Here is a 13,037-nt window from a genome sequence, read left to right as displayed (position 1 = left end):
GAATTTGTATCTTTTTTTTATGCTGAAAGTTGTCTCAGTTTCAGTAGGGCTCTGTCTGTCCAGAATGATGTGTAGCTCACCACCCCTGCTGTTGCTTGTGGGTGTTTTGGGTTGGTTTGGTTTTTTACATCTGTGTTAATGAAGGGAAGCCAACTGGAAACTGAAAGTTCTCTATCAGTATACACTAGCCAAATCTATAGGTGCTCTGGTCTTTGAGGAAATTCTGATTTCACTTTATGCTCATATAACACTGATTTCATCAGAATCACTCTGGATTCCCAATAGCATATGAAATCAGAATTAGACTATATGTATATTAAAGTTCCAGATTATTTATTCATATGATGCAGTGTGAAGTGTTCTTGTAATGAGAGGAATGTTTGCTAGCACCCCAGTTAAACACTTGACAATTTTATTTTGAAATAGTCTTTATTAACTAGCCTTTTCAGCTCTCCAGTTCATAACTGGAGATGTCTATAGTTATTTTGTTCCTGAGACTTTCAGGATTTTTATTGTTTGCTAGCTTAAATGTTTCCTCTTCCTGCTCTTTCATAGTATAAAGACTTGTAGAACCCACACTCAGGAAAAATAGTTGTTCTTAATTGGCAGTACAGTATTCTTGACTTCTGAACTTCATGGAATAGACTCTTGAAAAGATAAGGTCTTGCTGTATTAGCACTCCTGACTGAAAAACAGAGGTGGATCCCTCCATCCCCGTCTCTTCCCTTCCCTCTCCAACACCCTTCTTCCCTAAAAAGGGATATGCCCATAGCATATCCCTTTAAGACCAACATAAAATATTTGTAAGATAAGATCAACTGAAGCAATGGTCTGCCTGTACTTTGAAGCTAGTCCATGTTGGTTTTTATAAATGTGTCGTAAGTTTAAGTGTCCTTACTGTCACTTCTGTATGTGATGCAATATTCCTTTAGCATAAGGAAGGCCAAAAATACACTATTCTATCTTGATTCTTTCTGAAATTCTGGTGCCAGATCCTCAGTAGCTATTAAATTGGTTTAGGAACCATTTAGTTGAGTGTAACTGCATAAATTTTGTTAGGAATCTGTTCTAGTAATAAAATTAATCACAGTTAAACTTGATTTAATTGTATTGCTGAAGAAAGCCTAATTTGGGCAGAAGCTGTTTCTCCTAACAATCTTATCTGTTGTAATTTAATCCTTGAGAGCCAAAACAAGGATATTCATGGCTGCAACCTCATTCGGCTTTGTTTCTTTGGTTTAACTACTTTTCAACTATTTCCAGGCTTCAGTAATAGTGTTCTGTTCCCTGAATTATCCACTGTCCTAGGCTGTCCAAAGTTGTCTTAAGGTTTCATTTGGGGCAGGAGAAAGAAAAGGAAAAGATGGAGATGAATCCTCCTCTTACCTTGCAGGCACTGTGGTCCAAATTCTTCATCTTCTCTTGTAAAGATAAATCTGTAACTCATGATTTGGGAGTATCATCCCTTCCCGTTGCCCCCTTGCACCTCTGCAAGTTCTAACAATATCCACATACTTTCTCCAATAGAAAAGTGGATTTTGATAAGGATTTAAAATGTATACAGCTGCAGGCTGAGGTCTGGGTTCTCAGGCTTGAAAATTTGAACTGCAAGGATTTCTAGAATCACACAGAATTGTTGAGGTTGGCAGAGACTTTTGGAGATCGTCTAGTCCAGCCACCCAGTTTGAAGCGGGTCACCAAGAGCAGGTTGCCCAGGACATTGTCCAGTTGGGTTTAGAGTCTGTCCAAGAAAGAGGCTTTCCTTAATGTTTATATAAAATTTCTTCTATTTCATTGCCCAATGTCCTTTCAGTGGACAGCACTGAGAAAAAGTCCTGCCTGTCTTTTTGCTGCTTTCCATCAAGTATATATATTGACAAGGTACCCTTTGAGCTTTTCCTAAGCTCAGGCTAAACAGTCCCAGCTCTGTCAGCCTCACCTCTTGTCTTCACAGCCTTTTGCTGTTCCTTTACATCCATGTCTAGCTCATGCTGGAGAGCCCAGCACTGGACCCAGCAACCCAGGTGTGGCCACACCAGCACTTAGCAGAGGGGCAGGGTGAAGGCTAACCTACCTGCCTGGCGATACGCTTCCTAAGGCAGTCCAGGATCCTGTTGGCATTCTCGATGAATAGAGCCCAGGAGGGTGTAATCTCTTGATGCTTATATGTAACTTTGTGGAAGCTGGTAGCAGTTACATGTCTGTATCAAAAGCAGAGTACAAACACCCACCAGTGCTTTAAATACCTTTTAAAATGAGACAACTATCTTTGAAATAACCACTACTGGGGGGTGGGGAGGGGGGGTGTGTGTTGCCATGTTTTTGTCATTCTGTGATAAAGGTCCTGTGGTAAAGTAGTTAGAAAGCAAGACATTTTTGGTGGGCCAAAAAAAAGTATTTAAGATGCAGCAAGATGCATGTGCTGTCATACTGAGAATAGTCTTGCAGTACTTACAAAAAACAAAAACCCACAATCCTTTTTCTCCTCCTTCTGCTGTGCTACTCAAGTAACAAAAGTTTGGCCTATGATAATTACTGTAGTTCATGTTCATGGAAAACTGTAAAAAGTCTGCTTTTTATTTATCTTCTTGGTCTGTATCACATGCTGTTTATTAAAAAAACCTACTTCGTTTTTTATCACACTTTCGAGTGTTAATGTATATACACTAACTAAATTAAAATAATGTGGTTGATACACGTGAATTCTGAAGTGAGAATTCAGGGAATCTCAAGTCTTGAAGGTGTTATTTGGTGTTGCAGCTCTGCTTTCAAAAAAGGCTAGAAGAAAGGACATAGAAATTCTGTACATCAGTTAATCTGGGGGGTAACATGGAATTTGCGTTACTTACAGATGGGCTGTCCTAAATACATGTGGCATTTGGTTTTTGTACTTGTTGATCTTCAAAATGAGTAACTTAGATGTGGGTTGTCAAAGTTATCATAAGAGAGCAGATGTTATTGAAGTGTTCCAGCTGGAAGGAAGTCTGTGCTACATAAGTCTGGTTTTGAAAAACATTCCTCATGCTTTCATTACTGAAACTATACCAAAAAACCCACCAAAATAAATACAAAAAAAAAAAACAAACAAAAAACCCGCCACCAACAAACTAGGCTGTATTTTTGGATCCAGTGCTAATTTTGAAAGAGTAAAAAACCACTCTGGGAAATTAAGTCACTGGTGCATGTAAGAGCATGGAGTTGCAGTGGAATTGCCTCTGTGGACATGTTGGTCTGCTTTGGACTTCAGTTGCGAACAAACTGTTACCATGGGAGGGATTTGAGCTCTCTAGCTGAGAATTCCACTTTTTTGGAGGGACAAGGGAAGTGTTGGTGCTTTTAATCAGGTCACTTTTACACATCTTTGTCCCCAGTAACCTTTGACCTTTGTATGCTGGTCAGCTCTTTCCAATCGCTGCTGCCTAGCTTTGAAAACTGCTATGTTCTAATAGATTCTCCATCTGCACTGGATCAAACTCCATAATAAAAGGTGGACATAATTATCCTTACATTTATTTTGAAGCTCAAGCTGAGCTCTGGACTGGAGAGAGCATATCAAAGAATGGCTGGTGATTTTTGAAGTAGCTAGTTCAGTAACCTGAACTGTCAGATTAAACTTCTATTACAGCAAAAGGTGAGTTTTAAATTTCCTAGTAACTCTGAAATGGTTATGAGCGGTTAGTACCTTGTTTTGAATACATGGGATGGTTCAGGAGAAGGGGATTTTTGTTCAGATGCAAATTTTAGACTTTAGTGCCATTACCATTTGGGGTAGTTCTGAGTCTTGCCCCTAAAGCATAAAAAGATTGTGGAAAACTTGCAAAATTATGCAGTGAAACAAGAAGGACTTGCAATATGGGCAGTTTGCTTTAGCATCGGAATCTCAATAAGCCCTCCTGACTTTATGCTCAGAAATCAATCTGGTTTCCAACCTGCACTGGAAAAACTTGAATCAAAATCTGAACCTATGTAGCAAAAGAGCAAGAAAACTGATGCTAGACAAGATAGCTCAGATAACCCCCCCCCCACACACATGTCCTTTTAAACGCTAATATTCTTCAGCAAAGATTATTATTGTGAGCTGACATTACTACTTTCATTGAAGAAAGGACTTACTCCATCCTTATTTCAGAAAGTATGAATCCCTGCTAATTGAAATGAGCATCATTTGTGGTACTTATTTAAAAAATAAGGTGAATATGACATGGGCATCTTAGGTTTTCATTGGGACATAGGTGCTGTTGGGCTGTGCTGCTTTGTGTGGAGAAGAAATCAATCAAAAGGTATAGATGATGTATTGAGCTGTGCTTAGCCAAAGTCTGTCTCGCTGAGCAGGACTGAATTCAAAGAAAAGTTGGGTTTTTAGCGTTTTGGTTTTGTGGGGTTTTCAGTTTTTTTTTCCCCTTTGCTTCGGCAAATTACAGATTTTAAATTCTCATTACTGCCCTCCGTTGGGAACTGGGGAAAGTGGGGTTTTTCAGAATATTTACACAAAAAACATTATGGTGAGCAGAGAGAGAAATACGTAGGCATCCACCCACTGGGGTGGCTATAGCCAATTTATGACAACTTTAGCACAAGGTGTCCTGGAAAAACCTCAGCTTCTATGGCTGGAATAAATAGCAGAGAACAACATGAACTGGGATGCCAGGATCTTGTCTGTTAATTCAGCTCACGAGATAATGGATACACCACACTCACACTGCTTGAGCCCTCAGAAATTAAGTGCCTTCAAAACGACACCTTTACTCATATTCATGCTGTTTGCCATCAAAACTTATGTATAACCACAGGAAGAAGTTATTTCACATCTCCCTAGAGAGATGTTTCCAATGTGCAGGAAGGACAAAGCCTAGAGGTAGGATTTTATAAACAGCGTAAGTCTGATCTCAGCTTCCAACTGGTGAATAAAACTGAGGCCAGAAGCAGGGTGTAATTTTTACTTTTACTGGTCAGTGGAGCAAAAACACGGCATGTTGTGGATTTTGTGCTAATTGAAAGGTTTACCTTAAAATTAGGCAATTTCAGGCTAAGCCAGAGCAGAATAGCTCCATGAATGAAACGCTTGGTGAAATTCCATCATCTATTTTGAGTCCTCAAACTAAGTGACTGTACTGGTCTCCCTTTGCTCTTCAAAACAGAAACTTCTTATTTTTCAAAATAATAAGCTGCTGTTTGAAATGTTCTGCTTGTTGGAGAAGTATAAGTTACTGCGCTTTCCTATGGCATTAAAAAAGTGAAGGCAGAGTGAGCAAAAAGGGGGAATTTTTTGTTTTTGTTTTTTGTGATTATAACTTTGGAAAACCTTGAGATGAGGGAAATTGATTATTTCAATTCTCCAAACCTTATTTCATATTGATTTTAAGCTTTAAGGGTCAGTTTCCGCAACGATACAAAAATCACGACCGTGGGTAACTAAACGACACCTTTTTAGGCCTCCCCCACCCCGGCTGCGACGGCGACTGGCCGGGGTCAGAAGGCGCCCGCGCAGCCGCCAGGCGGCGCCCTCCCGCCGCGGCCTCGCAGCGCCCCGCCCGTTCCCCCGCGGCACACGGGAGGCGGCAGAGGCCCCGTGGCTGGGCGCGGAGCGGAAGGTGAGTCCCGGCGGCGAGACCAGAGGGGAGAGGCCACCAGCGTCGCCCGCCGCTCCGGGGCGCCCCGCGGCTAAGCCGACGCCCGCCTCTCCCTAGCGTTTTACCGCGCCGGGTGCGGCCTGCGTGCCACTGACCACCGCCTCGCGCCCGCCCCCATCTTACCTCTCGCCCCGGCGCCATTTGAAGTGTGAGTCCGCACCCGGCGCCCCACGGTGGCGGCTCCGGTCCGGGCCCTCTCTCTCTCCCCGAGGGCTCGCCTCTGCCTGCGGCTTCCCCGCCACTGCCTGCGGGGCGGGGCGGTGTGATGCCACGCTCCTGCCCGGGGTTCCACGCTGCGGCCTCCGGCTCCGGGCTCCGCGCAGGCCGCGGCGGGGGCAGCGGGGATCTCTCTGTTTAGGGCCTTGCTGAGGCTTTGCCATAGCCGCGCCAAACCGCCGGGAAGGTTTACCGGGAAAAAACGCCGGAGAACAACAGGCGCTACCGTCCCTCTACCCGATCCGTGGGTAAAAGGTTAACAGGGATGAAGATTAGCCGCGGTAATTGGGATAAAACATGCTGCCTCGGTATGCTGTAGGTTCTTCCCTCGCACTCAGAAGTGTTGCGGGTACTCGATGATTCCAGACGGCAATAAAACATAAAAAAAAACCACCCAAAACTATTTTTTCCATGTAATTCTCTCTTTAAAATAAAATTTGAATTCAGACAAATTACTGTATCTCATGAGAATTGCATTTGCTTGATGAGGGGTTGTTTCTCCCTGCTTTCATCCCCGGGTGGATGGCATTGGCTTCAGAAGATCCTAGGCCCCTCCTGGGTGCTTTAGTACAAATCACATCAGGTTCCATGTTTGGAGCCTTTTCTTCAAAATTATTTAGACCTAAATGTCATAGGTCCAAATACAAAACACAAAACTACATAGCTCAAGTATATTTGGTGTTGTCTCCAAGTATTTTCTGTTGTCAGGAGCGGCCAAGTGCAGCGAAAACAGACTAAGCTGGGACCAAAGTAAAATAAATAGTTCCTCTACCTTTCTTATTTTGATACTCTAAAATTAATACTAACTTTTAATGTTGTTTTCTAGCTTCAATTTCCATAGCTTCATTCTTTGTAATGCTTGTGCGTCTGATTGTGGTTTTTTATTTATCTTGTGCTGAAGTTTTAATGCGTTTTAAAATGTCACTTCATAGATGAAAATCTTCTCAAGCTGATCTCTTTGCTACTTTTGGAAGCTATACAGCCATCAGCTACTTGGCTGTTCTGCATGCTGCTACTGAAGAGTCTAGGATATTTTGGTAAGAGAGCATGACTTTTTGGATGTTTTCAACATGAAAGTTTTATCTGAAGGACTCTGCCTCAGAATAAGCTGGTCTCTGACAAAAAGCAACAAGGTGTTGGAGAACTGCCTCATAAGTTACACTGAGTTCTTGAATGCCCAGAGTCCCGACCAGTCTGGCTTTATGGTGAACCTTCTTTTGTTTCAGGGTAGAAATACAAAATTAGACTTAAGTAGTTTCATTCTTAACTTTAAAAAGATGGGGGGGGGGGGGGGGGGGGGAGTAGGAACAAAGTTCTTGTATTTAATATGCAGGTTTTCAAAATTATTGTTTCATGAAAGATAATACATACAAGTCTAACTCTTGAGTATTTTCACTTTACAGTCCATTTAGGCCATTCAAAATGAATGAACATCCTAAAAAGAGGAAAAGGAAGACTCTACATCCTTCTCGATATTCAGGTCAGTCTAGAGCTTGAGTTATGTAGGATTTTTTCAGACTACTTATTTAATGAGAACGGACCACGTGTGCTAATACCTGGAGAATCAGTAACATAAAGGGTGGGACAAGAAGCTGTGGTCCAAATATATTGACTTCTACCCAAGTTGGTAGAAGATGTGTGGCTGATGAAGAGAATTGTGCTGAACATTCAATACATACGTAGCTACATCAATGCATTAGCATTAAAACCTTCTTTTGTTTGTTTTAGATTCTTCGGGTGCAACCAAATACATAGACAACAGTGGCATTTTTTCTGACCACTGCTATAGTGTCTGTTCTATAAAACAGCCAGATATAAAGTTTTCTGAAAACAGAGGTAAGACCGTGTCTTGGGGTTTTATTATACAGTTCTTTACTAAGTGAGTCGCACTCCTATTCTTTAGAAGTTCACAGAATACAAAATACATAGTGGATGACTTCTGAGCATCGTTGTGATGAGATATGCCTCAGACTAGGGGAAGTCTGTTTAATCATTCTAATGGAAATAAAATTTTCAAAGTCGAATCAGTGATGACAAAAAAAGATTCTTCAATGTTAGATCAGTAATGATGATTAGACTACTTTGTCTAAATGTCCACTAGCTAGGTAATGTAAAGCTGATGAAAATAACCTTGAGAGTCCAGGTGGAATTTACCACCCATTGCATTGAACTGTACTTGTACTTACAGAAAACCAAATACATTTTTATAAGATGTCCACTGGTGGATGTAAAGTTTAGCACAGCAAATGGGAGGATGAATTTTTATTATATTTATTTTTAGTCTCATCATTTAGTGAGCAAGTCTCCAGAGGTCTTAAAGCATTAAAATGTCCAGAAATATTTAAGAATATGCTTTTTAAATTGTGTCTCAAATGTGAAGTTTCATTTAAGGATTTTCAGTTTTTTCTAGTATAATCTACTATTTTTTGCTGAAATGTTAAAGATAGAGTTGCCACCTTTTGAATTTTTTTTGCTGCGTTATGTACATATGGAAATAATTTCTAAGGTTTTTATTGTTACTTTCTTTAATGTAGGTTATGATGTGATCTGTATACAAACTTATGCAGCTAAAATGCATAAATAGCAAATGAGATCTGTGGTTAAATCAGAGAATCATGATGATGCTCGTATGGGCAAATGATGTCAAGAAGACCCTTCTTTTATGTTTGCAGGTAGATTCCACTGTCCGGCGCAGAGTGTGGACACAGATGATGATGGAAGTCCAGTGCATGCTGGGACTTCTCAGTGGAGTGGGTCACACCCAAATGTGGGGTTCCACTATACAGACCCTAAAAAGAAGGATAAAGGTAAAGGTTGATGTGTATTTGCAGCTTAGATGCTGGAAATCTGGAGAGCACATCAGCTGGCTTTTACTGTGATGTTTTTGCTTTGACAGAAGAGGTGAAGGATTTGTTGTTTCCATTATTTACTTGTTAAACATAAAACATTGTGGGGGCTGAGGAAAAGTAACTGCTTCTTGCATTTGTAAGCTGCTACAACTAACTGAAAAATATGGACTTAGGTGTCTTGCAGGGTTGTTTTAACCTTTTGCTTTTATTATCTGTTTCATCCTTCAGATAAAGGTACTAATAATGGAATGTGCAGAGACTTATGTGATTCACCTATATTCAGTGACAGCCCTACAGATGAAGAGAAACCTCTAGATATTCAAACTGTAGAAATTTCTACAACAGAAGTGAATGCTGTAGAAGTTCATGATATAGAAACACAAACTGTGTCACCTGAAAAACTAGAAGCTGAGGACCTAGAGGAGATCCCTCTGGAAACCTGTAAAATATTTGAGAAGAACCAGGCTTTGAATATCACAGCTCAACAGAAATGGCCTTTACTGAGAGCCAACAGCAGTGGCTTATATAAATGTGAGCTCTGTGAGTTTAATAGCAAGTATTTCTCTGATTTAAAGCAGCACATGATCCTAAAGCATAAGACATGTACAGACACTCATGTCTGTAAAGTTTGTAAAGAAAGCTTCTCCAGCAAAGTGCAGCTCATTGAACATGTAAAACTCCACGAGGAGGATCCATACATCTGTAAATATTGTGATTACAAAACAGTGATATTTGAGAATCTGAGTCAGCACATCGCAGACACTCACTTCAGTGATCACCTTTATTGGTGTGAGCAGTGTGACATGCAGTTCTCCTCAAGCAGTGAGTTGTACCTGCACTTCCAGGAGCACAGCTGTGACGAGCAGTATTTGTGTCAATTCTGTGAGCATGAAACAAATGACCCGGAAGATCTGCATAGCCATGTGGTGAATGAACATGCATGTCGACTGATAGAGTTAAGTGACAGCTATAATAACAAGGAGCGTGGGCAGTACAGCCTCATAAACAAAATCAGTTTTGACAAATGCAAGAACTTTTTTGTATGCCAAGTGTGTGGCTTTAGGAGCAGGCTGCATACCAATGTCAATAGACATGTAGCTATTGAACACACGAAAATATTTCCTCATGTTTGTGATGACTGTGGGAAGGGCTTTTCAGGTATGTTGGAATATTGCAAGCATTTAAGCACTCATTTATCTGAAGGGATTTATTTGTGTCAATACTGTGAATATTCAACAGGACAGATTGAAGACCTCAAAACTCATTTGGATTTCAGGCATTCAGCAGATTTGCCCCATAAATGTACTGATTGTTTAATGAGGTTTGGAAATGAAAAAGATCTCTTAAGTCATCTTCAGATACATGAGACAGTGTAATTGCTGTCGTTCCCTGTAATCAGTTTTTTAGAACTGAGATTAATTTCTAGTCACTGAAATGTTATATTAAATACAATTTTAACAGCAGTTCTAATGTTTTCATCTTTATGTCAGGAAAGCATGCAGAACAGCTTGGTGTTGTGAATTTCTTTATGTAGGGGTTTCAGTAGGATTAATCACACAGTGTGATGGATCAGACTCTGGGGGGTAGGGACAGTGGAAGTAGGTGCATGTTGTGATAGCAGTTCTGATGGTCATCCCATGCTTTCACCTGTAATGTAGAAGATCAGCTTTCCCAAGTTTAAAATAACACAGAGGCAACATCCATTTCCATGCTTAAGTAACGCCATACTGATCTCAGCTGCGTGTCCAGCTCGTGTTACCTTCTGCAGCAGCAGGTCATTGTGCTGACGTTCAGCAAATTGCACCAGCATGCCGAAGATAAGGGTGTTCCAAAAATTCCGAGGCATGGACTTCTCGAAGTTCACATGCAGGCCTACATTTCCCACCATGTACTTGTGTTAAGCTTTGAAAATTGACCTGTTTTTCTCCTGTGGTACCTATCCGATACCATCATTCACTTCCTTTGTTCAGTGTTTAATTTCAACTACTGTCATTGGAACTATCCAGCAACCTTCTCTTCGACACACTTGCTACAGACCTCCTATCTGCGTGATTTTTGTCTCCTGTATTTACCTTGTTCCTATCTTTTAATGCACCAAGGAGGCACGCATTGCTTTTGTGTAGATTGGGTCATGTTTTAAGGAGTAATTGCAAGGGAATTTCCAAAGTTATCCAGCTGAGTATGTACAAAGTGTGATTTTCTTATTTAAAATACTAAATTAGCTCCTACAGTGAAATGATGTATATCACCAACCTCATTTAGAGCAAGCTTCTATTAGTCTGTATTATAATTCTGTATAATTAGCTTGCCACTGCTACTAATTTGAGGACCGTTATTTTAATTCTGTAGGTTTTAAACGTCTATATACTGGCTTAAAACACTGGTGCAGTACTTACTAAGTTTAATCACTTTCAAATGCTTTCACACATTTGTTGAGATTAGATAGTGCTGTCCTGCCATTATAATCATTAGAAGCAAATCTTTACAATTCATTCTGTAGCTGTATTTCTGAGTGGATGCTTGGACAGATAAAAGCAAGGGTGAGGTCATTTGATTGTGCTAGTTACCAGGGTGAAATTACTCAGAAGTTAGCGGTGGAGTTTACATTTCTTCCTGCCCTGATTGTAAATTTGTAATGTAAGATTGTGTAATATAAGCTTTGTATAGATTTAATGAATGTATAAAACATTTCTTGTTCTGTAAGATTTGGTGTTACGAGCTTCAAGGCATGCAAGGTTGTGTTTGAATTTTAAAGCTAAGGATAAAAATTGGCTGAATCTAGTCACTTTGTGGAAGTTCTAATTTCTAGAGGAAGTATTTCTGGAAAGCCTACAATGAACTAGTTAGCATGTATTTCTTTGCAGGAGGAAAGTCCATTTTCATCACTTTGAAATGCTGATTTACTACTAAATCTTCTAGGTAGTTGTTGCAAAGGGCAACCTGATGGTGTCCTGACTATTTTATTAGTCCATTGTACAGAGAATGGCAATGTCTGTGGTAGAATTGCTAATTTCCTATTTTGAACACGTCCTGGCTGGCTTAAAATGGTTGCAATAATATAGCTAGCAAAGCACTAATAAGAATTATTTTTTATATGGAAAGTTAATTTTGTTCATATGGGTATAATTGGGGGAGGTTCTTGTAAAACCTTGCCCTTAGTGGTAACACACAAGTGAAATCATAGAATGGCTTGGGTTGGAAAGGACCTTAAGATCATCTAGTTCCAACCCCCAATGCCACAGTTGAGCTCTGGAGAGAAAGCTACTCCAGGGGATGGCAAAAACCGGGGGGGGGGGAGGAAGGGCATGTAAAAAAAAAAAAAGTGAGCACATGTGTTTGTATAGACCAGCATTGTGTTCTGTACATAAAGGTGGCCTCTAATAGAAGCAGAGTGCCCCATGATAGAGAAAAGTTGTTGCTGACTGCTGAATAACTATGTCATGTCTATCTTTGAGTTGTGTTACTGCTAATCTCTAAACTGGGAATCACAGAACATCCTGTTATGAAGCCAAATCATTCCTAATTAAAATGCACCTCACTGTGTCAAATTAGGAAATATATTCAAGTTTTGTCTTAGGTTGGATTTTATAAATAAGGGACTAATGTTAGTATTTTCTTTAATACCTACCAAAAAGTAAATGGAAATGTACTGGAGTAGCTTGACTCATTTTACCTCAGTAGGAACACAGGTAGGATATCTGCTTCCACATGATCAGCATGCTAAAACAAGAAAGATAATTAAGTAATAGAAAAAGTAAGTAATGAGTGGAGTCTGTCTAGAAGTTGGAAGGCCAAAAAGAATGACTGTACATGCCAGAAGCAGTATGTTGTTGCCATTGAAGGGAAGACAGGAGTTTGGCTTATTTATGTGATGCACGTCAGTGGAAGGTCAGTACTCTGACATTGCTGCACTGAGGTGAACAGAGAGCACGTGAAAGCAGCTGGTCTGACGCTGCTGGAGACTTGTTGGTTTTAACCCTGTAGCTCCAGCAGTTCATCACAATCTTGGATGAGAGAAATTAGCTGTACGAATTAGTAAAGTATGCCAGTATTATATTTTTTTTCTTTGGGACACTCAGTATATCAAATCCAGTTGTTTGTTACATGGATACCCACAAAGTTAATCTTCTCCAAGAGCAGCATTCTACCTAGCAGCTATACGAAATTACAAGAGTGGGTTTGAAAGTATTTTGTATCTGCAAGTAATTTGTATCTGAGTCTTTTTTTTTTTTTTTGTCTTCCCCCTCCCCTTTGGAGCCTTCAGGTTATATGTGTATTTCAGCTTCCCAGACTGTGTTTATGAAGAAAACTTTTTTATATGAAACAGTTGGCTTTAAAACAC

At 40.2% G+C, this 13,037-nt stretch overlaps 1 protein-coding gene and 2 long non-coding RNA genes across 7 annotated transcripts in view; 1 reads left to right on the top strand and 2 right to left on the bottom strand.

Annotated features, from left to right (window-relative positions):
- LOC133268804 (uncharacterized) overlaps window positions 1-5,836 on the bottom strand; it is a 38,922-nt gene extending 33,086 nt beyond the window's left edge. Inside the window, exon 1 of the long non-coding RNA XR_009743171.1 lies at window positions 5,754-5,836. This is a non-coding gene — a long non-coding RNA (uncharacterized LOC133268804). The remainder of the gene's footprint in view (window positions 1-5,753) is intronic.
- Window positions 5,493-10,158, top strand: ZNF639 (zinc finger protein 639). 5 transcript variants are annotated; one of them, XM_061452470.1, is made up of 8 exons: window positions 5,512-5,778; window positions 6,013-6,127; window positions 6,779-6,883; window positions 6,973-7,051; window positions 7,259-7,326; window positions 7,575-7,682; window positions 8,519-8,653; window positions 8,924-10,158. In XM_061452470.1, exons 4-8 carry the CDS (start codon window positions 7,020-7,022, stop codon window positions 10,069-10,071), a joined length of 1,491 nt encoding a protein of 496 aa, XP_061308454.1. In that variant the 5' UTR covers window positions 5,512-5,778; window positions 6,013-6,127; window positions 6,779-6,883; window positions 6,973-7,019; the 3' UTR covers window positions 10,072-10,158. The 5 variants fall into 5 exon arrangements, with proteins under 5 accessions (XP_061308455.1, XP_061308458.1, XP_061308454.1 ...); XM_061452471.1 differs by lacking the exon at window positions 6,013-6,127 and having other exon boundaries at window positions 5,493-5,591; XM_061452474.1 differs by lacking the exons at window positions 6,013-6,127; window positions 6,973-7,051 and having other exon boundaries at window positions 5,493-5,591.
- On the bottom strand, window positions 8,509-12,929 carry LOC133268803 (uncharacterized). The gene is made up of 3 exons (XR_009743169.1): window positions 12,506-12,929; window positions 12,324-12,415; window positions 8,509-8,635 (listed from the first exon to the last, which is right to left on the bottom strand). It is a non-coding gene; the product is annotated as an uncharacterized LOC133268803 (long non-coding RNA).
- Between the last annotated feature and the right edge of the window lie 108 nt (window positions 12,930-13,037).

The sequence above is a fragment of the Pezoporus flaviventris genome, unplaced genomic scaffold, assembly GCF_033815535.1.
Source record: "Pezoporus flaviventris isolate CSIRO_AGI_PZ_B2104156 unplaced genomic scaffold, CSIRO_AGI_Pfla_v1 ptg000013l, whole genome shotgun sequence".
In the NCBI taxonomy this organism is placed as follows: Eukaryota; Metazoa; Chordata; class Aves; order Psittaciformes; family Psittacidae; genus Pezoporus; species Pezoporus flaviventris.
Note: the sequence above shows the minus strand (reverse complement) of the source record. Positions and strands in the feature narration are given on the sequence as shown.